The 10,913-nt window shown below is 32.5% G+C and overlaps 1 protein-coding gene across 1 annotated transcript; it reads right to left on the minus strand.

Moving 5' to 3' along the window:
* Positions 1-1,675: 1,675 nt before the first annotated feature.
* LOC123888037 (LRR receptor-like serine/threonine-protein kinase RGI2) lies at positions 1,676-5,713 on the minus strand. The gene is made up of 2 exons (XM_045936987.1): positions 2,680-5,713; positions 1,676-2,428 (listed from the first exon to the last, which is right to left on the minus strand). Exons 1-2 carry the CDS (start codon positions 5,591-5,593, stop codon positions 1,956-1,958), a joined length of 3,387 nt encoding a protein of 1,128 aa, XP_045792943.1. The 5' UTR covers positions 5,594-5,713; the 3' UTR covers positions 1,676-1,955.
* Between the last annotated feature and the right edge of the window lie 5,200 nt (positions 5,714-10,913).

Raw genomic sequence — 10,913 nt, forward strand, 5'->3', positions numbered from 1 at the left:
ACCAGGTTAGATCAGTATTGTTGGACTGGACTCCGTATAAGCCGTATATGTACTCCTCAGTGATGTAATGTAATGTAATGTAGTACTACTATTTGACTTCAACTCTTTATGGCAAAGGAAAGGAACACAACTCTTACATAAGCATAGCTTTAGATAAATATTATTATTTCGGCAACAAACAAATAAAATAAATAATTTAGTAATATCATTTCATATTGCTTCTCTGTTAGTGTTTGGTAAGAGCTCAGTTGAGCTTATAGTATATACTCCCTCTTCATTTATTGAATAACTAATGAATCTGGTGTATAATATGGATCAGATGCACCAATTATTCAATAAATTTGAAAAACTAACTTTTGCTTATAATTAAGGATAGAGGAAGTAACTTATAGCTTATAAGCTCATATGACAAAAAAAGTTTTGTTTTTTTGCTATGAGTTTATAGCTTATGTCACTAGTTTATAACTTATCATATTTTCTTTCAATTTTACCTTTATCATCCTACATGAAAAAATTATTTCTTTAACTAGGTTCCCCGGCATGACTTTTTATTATATCACTAAGGCGACGAAAAACATTCCAATTCTTAGAGTATGTTTGATGAAAATTGTGGAACTATCTCAAAATTCAAAGGCAGTTGGATTCAAGTTCTTCAGGAGTATGAAACGTATTGCGTAGATTGAAAAAGATATGGTAAAATTTGTAGGAATATCTCAAAATCTAAGGATAATTGGAGACAAATGAATCTTCAACAGGACGGACATGATCACTCCGTGGGCAGAAGAGATTATGGTGAAACATGCAAAGTTACCTAAAATTCTACGGTAGTTGAAGGCAAGATCTTTAAGAGGGCGAAAGGCACTTCGAGTGTTGAAGAGGTGAAAATGAATCTTGTAATTTAATTCAAAAAAAAATTGTTTTCAAATATAAATTTTGTGTATGTCCATGCTTCATACCCAGGTCATAGCATTCCACAACGTAATGGCTTCTACCTCATGAACTTCAAGGAGGACTGCTGCTACTGTGCCGAACTGTTGCAACCTGTCACAGACATGTCACAAGCCCACAGCTGGGTGGACACAGAACATGATTCTCAATCAACCTTTGCCAAGTTGGTGAGCATCCTCTACAAATCCTCCACACAAGGCTTCGGATGTTAGGAGGAACCCTTGCATTCCAATGACTGTCTATGTACACTCTCTCCACATTCCTAATGGTGAAAAGGGAAGAGCTTGTGCATCACAGTAGCGTTGTTCGGAGTGTTATCTAGTGTTATGTATACAATTGTATTGTACTACTCTTTGTACGTCTTATACTTGATGGTTGTCTTGTTAAGGTAAATTATCCTAATTATAATGAAAAGGCCTCCTAGCTAGATATGGTGGTGGCGTTATTGGTCGTTCTTATGCAGGTACTTATGGTGGCTCTCCATACAGCTGTGCTTCAATTAGTGATTTTGGCTATGGTGGAAATTTACTAGTCCTACATTTTTAATTGATTTCTAGTTTCTGCGCGAAATATTCTGTTTCAAATTTTCATGTTTAAGTCCTCTTGGCAGAAGATGTGAAATATAATTGTTTAAGGTAATCACAACCGGACCAGACTGGCCAGTTCGACCAGGAACCAGACATGTTTCCGGTCCAATCAAATCTGATAACAACTCAAACAAAATCTGAGGAAAAAATGGAAACTGAGGTCATAAAGGTTTATATACCCTCCTTGATATATAGTTTTTCAAGAAAAGAAAAAGAAACAATGTAAATATAATGAACAAAGATTACTTCAATTCTCACAATTATTAAGACTAAATATCCATATACACATTAATACCATAATTATGAAGCTGAAGGAATAAAAATCACATAGAAATCAAACCACTCTTGCTAAGAAAAAATCTAGTTCCCTAGTAACATTACTATTATTAACTATTTCAAACTTAATTTAGTGTTGTAGAACTATGAGGATTGAGGAGAGTAATGTAACTGCACATTTATGCTGCTGCTGCTTGTTGTAGGACATGAATCTTTCATCATTTCCGACGATTCTTCTTCATTATGATTACTTTCATGTCGATCATTTCTAGAAGTTCCATCAAAAACTTTCACACATTCATCTCTTTCTTGTTTAATCTCTTTCATCATTGCAACAACGTCTTTCATTGTTGGTCTATCATCAGGACTTGAAGTTACACATAACAATGCAACACCTAATGTCTGCAACATTTCTTCGATTTCGGATTCTGGTCTTGCTCTTAAGTTCTCATCTAGCACTTCAACTCCTCCTCTTTTCTGTCTAACCCAATCAACAATGTGAAGTCCATCTGGTATTGTCGGATCAATTGGTTGCTTGCCTGTTAGTACTTCTAATACAACTATACCATAGCTGTATACATCACTTTTCTCGGTTATCTTCATCATGTATCCATACTCTTCAAATTTCAACATGCAGAAAAAGCCCGAATGAATGCAAACGTGTTAGCATGTAACAAAAATGTGATATTGCACATTTAGAAAAATAGTTAAGAAAATACAAAAAAAAAATACATTTGTTCTTGTTGATTTTGGTTTGTGGCCTAAAACAGAAAAAAAAATAAAAAAAATGGCATATTTGCAAGGAACAAAAATATATTTAATGCAAGTAAATGTTAGAGTTTGATATTTTTGGAAGAGTAGTACTAACCAGGAGCTATATAACCATAAGAACCGGCTAGTGTACTTGACGATCTTGCAAAATCTCCATCATCGACAAGTTTTGCGAGTCCAAAATCAGCTATGTACGGTTCAAATTCAAGGCCTATGAGGATGTTGTTGGCCTTAATGTCTCTATGAACAATAGGAGGAGCACAATCATGGTGCAAATAAGCCAAACCTTGAGCTGATCCTAGTATTATCTTGAATCTAATGTGCCAATCCAAGCAATTATCATTTCCTTCATGCAGTAAACTTCCTAGACTCCCATTTGGCATGTAATCATACATAAGCAGCCTTGTGTTTCTGTTCCAACAGCAACCTAAGAACCTCACAATGTTCTTGTGGCGAATTGAACCGAGAGTTTTTACCTCAGCTGAAAACGAATCACGAACTCCACCATTAACTGCTAACTTGTCGCTTTGACTATGGTCGTATCTTGCGGTGGATCTAGCTGCTGTTGTTGTTGGCCATAGTCTTTTTACAGCAATGACGTCGCCGTTTTCCATTTCTGCACGATAAACTATCCCCGAACACCCTTTTCCAATTACATTGGATTCCACCAAACACTTTAGAATTTGCTCCACACAAAAGCTGACCTTTTGGAATGGTGTGAACTGCCAAGGCCATGAATCACCTCCTCCTCCCATCTCGGAATCATTGTCGTCTCGAACGATTTTCCTTGCTCGAAAGACTGTAACAACTCCAAAGATTGTCATTGCAACAGATAAGAAACTTAGCAAACCAATGGCCACTTTAATCAACTCCGACCTCTTAGAATTAGAACGGTTTAACATCTTTGTCATTGCAGCATTTTCAATGAAACATGAATCATGACCGTTAGGACACAAACCTTGATTTCCGACCAAATCCGTTGCTGCTAGTAGATGAAACAACTTGTTGTCTGGTAAATAACCAGTGAATTTGTTGTATGAAATGTTCAAAGAAACAAGATTTTCAAGGCCTGAAAACGCCGTCAAATCACCTTCAAACATGTTATGCGAAAGGTCTAGAACTGAGAGCTTGTTTAGAGCCGAAATCTCAACTGGAATCACTCCTGATAATGCATTGTGACTCAAATTCAAAGCAATATCAAGTGCTTCAATTTGAAACAATTCTCGCGGTATGCTCCCCGAGAACATGTTACTGCTAAGGTCAAGAAGTTGAATACCTGAGCATTTCCCAAGAGTTGAAGGAATTAATCCAGAGAAAGAGTTTTTGCTTAAAATAACTCGAAGAAGCGAAGTTAATTCACCAATACTCATCGGAACCTCACCAGAAAAATTATTCATTGAAACATCTAAAACCTCTAGCATTGTAAGAGAAGACAAAAAACCATGCAAATCACCAGAAAGAGAGTTATTACTTAGATTCAACATTTGAAGCTCTTTACATTTTCCAATCTCTAATGGTACCGAACCACTTAGACGATTTTCAGACAAATCAAGGAAACTAAGGCTATTAAGAAAACCTATTTCTCTTGGTATCTTACCACTAATTCTATTATCTAAAAGCCGAAGTCGAATAAGAGAACTACAGTTACCAATCTCAGGAGGAATGAAACCTGAGATATCATTAGAAATCAACAAAAGCTTAGTTAAATTCTGAAGCTTAAAAAGACCTGAAGGTAAACTATCACTAAGTTTGTTATAAGACAAATCCAAAGCCTCAAGGCTTAAACAATCTCCTAACTCAGACGGAATTCGACCTTCAAGTTTGTTCTGCCATGCGAAAAAAACCGTTAGTTTTGTCAACTTTCCAATCTCGACCGGAATCAAACCTGATATCTCATTTGTATCTAACTGCAACTGAATCAAATTTGTCAAATTCGAAACCGAAGCTGGTATCGAACCAGAAACATTATTATTACTCAACATAAGCTCTTCAAGATTCGATAGTTTCCCTAAACTCTCAGGTATTCCACCGGAGAAATAATTCAAAGACAAATCAAGAATCTTCAAACTACTACAGTTTCCAATTTCATCAGGTATTCTACCAACAAAACTATTTTGCCAAAGTAAAATCTTTTCAAGCTTCATAAGCTTACCTATCTCAAAAGGAATCTCACCAGAAAGATCATTCTCATACAAAAACAAGTTCACAAGCTCAGAACAATTACCAATTTCATTAGGAATTTTACCAGAAATTAAAGTACTATAAATAGATATTGTTTGAAGCTTGATTAATTTACCTAATGAATTAGGTATTGAACCTGAAATTTTAGTATCTGCAAGCCCTAAAACAGTTAAATTCTTGCATTCACCTAATTCTTCTGGAATCTTCCCTACAATATCTTTGTTTCCACCAGCTCTTATAACTTCAAGATTTGAAAGCTTCCCTAACTCAATAGGAAGGTTTCCACTAAGATCATTGTCAAAAATGTCAAGGTTTTTGAGATTAACACAATCACAAAGTCCAATAGGTATTGAACCAGTTAACTGGTTAGAGTTTAAGATTAAGTTTTGAAGATTTTTTAGGTTACCAATAGTTGTAGGAATTTCACCAACAAGACTATTTGAGCTAAGATCAATGGTTATGAGATCAAGACAGTTACCAATATCTGAAGGGATAGTTCCAGTGAGGTTAGTTCCAGAAATGACTAGTTTTTGAAGATTAGAAAGTGAAGAGATGTTTGAAGGAAAAGGAAGGGCTAATTGGACATTTTGGATGTTGATTTCAGTTACAAAGTTTTGTGATGAACATGTTATGAATGACCATTTGCATGGATTTGTGTCTAGAGTGTTCCAATTGGAAAAAGGGTGGAGGGAGTGTGTCCATGAAAGTAAGGTAGTGAGTTCATTGGAGGAAGTGAGGGGAAGAGGGAGGAGGAACGTGAAGATGAGGAGGTGGAAGAAGTAAGATAGTGAGTTCATTGTTTGATGGTGGTGTTGGCTTTGCATTGACATTAGCAATTTTGCATGAAAAACTCAACCATGTCTATAGGGATATTTCAACTCTTGGTTTTTCATTTTGTGTGTGTGTCTCTATCTCAAGCTACTTTCTTGAACTGAGGTGACTATTATATTGCTTGGTGTCTGTCATGCTTGTATCATTATATTCAAATTCATGTTTGAAATATTTTTTTATCTATTTAGAATTTCAATAAATAAAGTATCTATTACATTTTTCTATCAAGTATAAAGTATGTATTACCTTTGTTCATTGATGTTATATTGACATTTTGTCCTTGTTATCTCACTCTCAGTTGCGTAGGTAGGAATTGAGGTTCGAATCCTGGACTCTCCACTTATTCATCTTGAAGTTGAAATTCTACCCACTAAATATTGACAATGAGATTTCAAGGCAACTTCTATATTTACTATAACGACCAGCGTGGGTCATGTCATGAGTCCAATAAATACATTGTGGTCCTTAATTCTAATATAACTTGTTGGGGAGACTGATGGAGCGTCGGAGAAAATAAGTCAATGCTCTAAGACTATAAAAAAGTCATAGACCACATTTTCACACAAAATCTTAAAATATTAAGTATATGGATATCTTATATCTCATATATCTAACATTTAACTCGATAGTAAATGTGAAACTAATTCATTGACGCTTAACTCAACAATCTCTCTCGAGAACAATTGAAACAGTTGCAAATATAAGATGATTGATCATAGAAGAGAGAGCAAACTGATATTATAGTCATGACGCATATCTTGTATTGAAAATTCGTATAAATAATCATTTTTTGTAAATGTACGGATTACTTTGAAATAATTTTAACTTGAATGTTAGTTCAAGTGATAAGAGTTTTAATTAAGCCCCTTAAGTAGGTGGTCAGAGATTTGATTTTTAACTCCTCTGTACAGAAAGATTTTGGTTGGGAGGGGAAAACTCACCCTATGTGTCCCACAGATTCCTCAACGGAGATTACTAATTGTTAACGGTGGTGAAAACTTCGTACCTGTAATATGTTAACCCAAAAAGCATATTTGAGTGACGTTAATTGTAAATAATTTTTCTTTATAACTAATTCTACTTTAAAGTCAAGATTTGTAACTTTTAACTTCATACCTAAATTATACACTTAAATTTATTGTTCAAGTCATTTTTAGATAAATATATTAGTTTTTTTGACAGATACATAAATATATTAATACTAATTATCATTTTATAATCATTTGACAACCGTCACATAAGAGATTCAAACTCAACACTTTGAGATTGCAAAGCTATGTTCTTACAAACATCAAGTGGGAATTGGATTTTCCACAATTATAGCAGGGTGTAACTGATTTGGGTCTTCCATTTTTTGACCGGCAGCTAAGATCGTTTTACTTTAAAAAGTTGTATTTAAATTTGAACAGTTTGATTGCAAATCAACGATGATAATTGATTACAGCGTGAAACTATATCACTATATCACGGTGAATCCAAATCCCCTCAAGTGTATCCATTTTGTTAGATTCATTTATGTGCAATACAAATTTTAAGAAGAATAGGACACATGACATGACATGAGATCATGGAGTACTTGCTTTGTTGTGAAGCAAAAAAAGATGAGAATACAATTTTCCTTTTAATAACATTTTGGAGTGAAAACCAACACCACCACCACCTCTGCCTCGGGGTTCTGTTTTTTTACCATAAACTTATATATTTTTCTGCAGCATTGAATCATGTATATCTTGTTTGACACTAAAACTAGCTCATACCCCCCCCCCATGTGTTTTTGCATTGTTTTCCTCAACTTAGTCACTAATTTGGTCTGCACCCCATTTATATAATTTGTGTTGATAATTGAGCTGCTTCTTTAATTTGAAAGAGTGGTTGGTTGGTTTGCATTGCTTTCTGGCATTTTGCTCTTTGTTTTCAAAGTTTTCATTCAAAGCAGATTCCCCTAGATATAGCTGTTTTAGGATTATTAGAATTGCTTTGTAAGCTTATGCGTCAACATTAAAAATTGTCACATTAAATCATATTTAATGGCTCAATTTACCATACTATATTTTTCTATCAAAAAAAAATATTAATAGCATATTTTTTTCATCCTAGGATAATTTGTGTTTGTTATCTAAGTTTTCATCACAAGTTACCTACGCTAAGTAAATGTATATGTGTGGATTTTGGTCCTCGCTTCAAAGATATTATTGTATAAATTTAGTGTTATTAGTGTATGATGACATGAGTCTATAAAATATATTGACAAGCTACATCAATGGATCGAACAAAAACATATTTTTCGTAATTATTTTTCATTTATGATTTTCAGAAAAATGGTTATATAATCAATTAGCAAATTCGTTTGTGTGATAATTTAATAGAATTTTTCATAAAGTCACTCCCAAGTAAAAATTTTGAACAACTGATAAAAAAATATTGGTATTCATCGTCTTAAGGATGATTGTAGGGTTGACAGGGAGAAATAAATATATTACGTAAAATAAATATATTATGTGAAAGAATGTTGTGCTAATTTCTAGTAAGATTTTAATGTGGCATGTCCTCGATAGACATTTAAGGAGGAGTGTTATGAATAATTAAGTCGGTGGATGTCCATTCTTGATTTTCCATTTTCCTATAACTCTCATTAGGTGAATCCCTTGTGAATTGATTTTTAATAGGACTTATATTTTAGTGTAAAGATACAAATGTGTGAAAAGAATATATAATACAAAACTCTTAATTATTTTCTTTATCTCTATTCTCTAACCTTCGAAATTTATTTCTAGCATAAGCTCTTGTCTTCTCTTATCTCTAATTCTCGAAGTTTATTTCTAACAATTTTTAAGTTATACTACACTTTTTTAAAACTATAAAAATAACAAGTAAAGTTTATAAACTATATGTATTAAGGAATGGAGATAATATAATTTTTGCTATATTTTTTTAAAGAATAAATATTTTTACATAAAAATTTTAGGATTAAATATGTTTTCATCCGTATAAAATTTGTGAATTTTAGTTTTTATCCCTATAAAAAAATTTGTAATAAATACTCTTTTTTTTTTTGTCTCGTAAGAGTTGTTTTGTTAGTAACTACTAAAAATATTATTGAAGGGGTTGAGATTCGAATATCAAATTTTCCACTTTTTAAAATTTATAGTGTGAGTCTAGTTACCAGACTACTAAAAAAAATACTATTTTTTTTTTAGAAATGAAGAAGATTTATCTTTTTTTAATATGCTTCGTATTTTAGAATATTTTGCTTTTCCAAATATTTTGCTAATTTGCATAGTAATTTTACCAACCAAGGGTATGGTTGTTGTCCCCTCTCCCATGGTTTTTGGTTACTTAAAAAATCTTTTATTCGTCATGGCTTTCCATATTTTCTCTCAATATTTAGTATTTATAGCCATATGAGGAAAATTGAATGATGGCACCTCAATGCTAACTTTATTATTATTTTTTTAAGGGTCATGTTAACATGTGCCCTAAGGGCACATGATAAGATACCTAAATATAGAAATTTAGTATTTAATGATACAAAATATTAAATGTTAAAAGAGTTGATTACACAATTTTCAAGAGAATATTTCCACATTTATCTCATTAAAATGTGCCTTAAGGGCACAAGTTAACATTTTCCTTTTTTTAATAGTATTTTGACACTGAAATATTCTTTCTATTTTCCATGTAAATTTATATCTAATGCCATCTCTTAATTAATTATGTAGCCAAACCATACTCCATTTTCCTTGAAAACACAAGACAACCAATTCTACTTTTAAACCTGTTGACAATTAACAATGATATTAATAAGGGAATCCTTAATTTATTAGCGATATATTTTATTTTAAGTAGATTTGAAATGTATTATTCCTCCACTATTCCCCTCACATTCTCACCTTTTACCTAATGATCAATGTTGATGGACTCTAAAACAGGCAGTCATGGCCAAAATCATTAACAAGCTGAAGGCAATACCTGTAAACACAGTCTACAAGATGAGAATCAACTCTTTATTTTTCCTAAAAGCTATTCTAATTATTATAGGGAATGGTACAATCTTGTTGTGACTACACACCCTTTATTCGTTTTACCAAAAGAATATTTCAATTGTAGGAGTCTACTAAAAAATTCAAAAGACTATAGTTCTAATGATCTATTATTAGTATGAGTGTGAGTGCCTAAGAGTTTGATTCTCCATAAATAATATTTTTGGTTTGAGTTTTTCAAACATTTTATGGGATACATCAATTGCGAATTTTTATTTTTACTCCATCCGGACACAAATATAAGCAAAAAAAACTATTTACGCGGTGTTAAAGAATTTTAGTTAAGTGTAGTTAAATTTTCTTGATTTAATGCAAAACATGAGTTAAATTTACTATATTACCCATTTTGAAAAGTGTAAAAGTAAAATAAATGTCTAAAATAAAATAGAATTAAATAAGGGTATATTAGAAATAATAGTATTAATTAGTTTAAAAATATTTAACTTTGCTTATAATAGTGACCAAAATTTGAAGTGTTTTTTTGCTTATATTTGTGTCCGGATGGAGTATTTTTTAGTATTAATTCTATGGTTTTTATGAGATAATTTGAGTTTGGCCACAATATAAATAAAATTAGGTAAAAAATTGTTCACTTGATTCGTTTTAACCAAAACTAGTTGATCACTTGATTCCAATAAGTTGGTTATCAATTGCGGGTTTTAGTTCATCTAAGAATAAAAATTGTGAATTTGTGATATTAAATAAAATTCAAACACACTTACTTGTTGTTGGAATCATTAACGGAATCATCGATGTGTGAGATTGAGTCTTCCTTTACCTAATCATGTGATCCGATATTTGGGTTCTCAATAGAGCAAACCAAAAAATGAGCTTAATTTTGGATTCTAGAGTTCGAGCAGGGGGTGAATTCTAGAATTCGAACCAATATTTTATAGGAAGCAAAATTACATCGAAAAATAAATTACAACAAAGTAGATATATTTCAATAGAAAACACAATTACATCAAACATTAGATAAAAAATATATTAAAATTTGACGTAAAATTACTTTAAAAATTACATTAATTGGGATTGTCTAAGACTTGTCATTGACATCTCCCCCAAAGAATAAAAATGAGACAATCCAGCTTTCCACTTTCGAGGACAGAGGAGAGCGGATAAAAACAATGCTTGGGCCATTGTTGGGCTAAAAACAAGGCAATTATATATAGAGTTTTACTTTTCACGCCATGAAATTCCTCGGTCACCCCCTAAATGACAACACTAACCCTCTTGCTTTCTAAGATGCGAGCACTTATCGCACTCTAAGTAGCGAGTG

The sequence above is a fragment of the Trifolium pratense genome, linkage group LG6 (genome assembly GCF_020283565.1).
Source record: "Trifolium pratense cultivar HEN17-A07 linkage group LG6, ARS_RC_1.1, whole genome shotgun sequence".
Lineage (NCBI taxonomy): Eukaryota > Viridiplantae > Streptophyta > Magnoliopsida > Fabales > Fabaceae > Trifolium > Trifolium pratense.

Bases quoted from the DNA above. Each gene is read 5' to 3' on its own strand.
- LOC123888037 (XM_045936987.1), bottom strand. From the start codon at position 5,593: ATGTCAATGCAAAGCCAACACCACCATCAAACAATGAACTCACTATCT. The intron at 2,429-2,679 runs GTTAGTACTACT...TGAAATTTGAAG, and splicing joins TTATGGTTATATAGCTCCTG to AGTATGGATACATGATGAAG.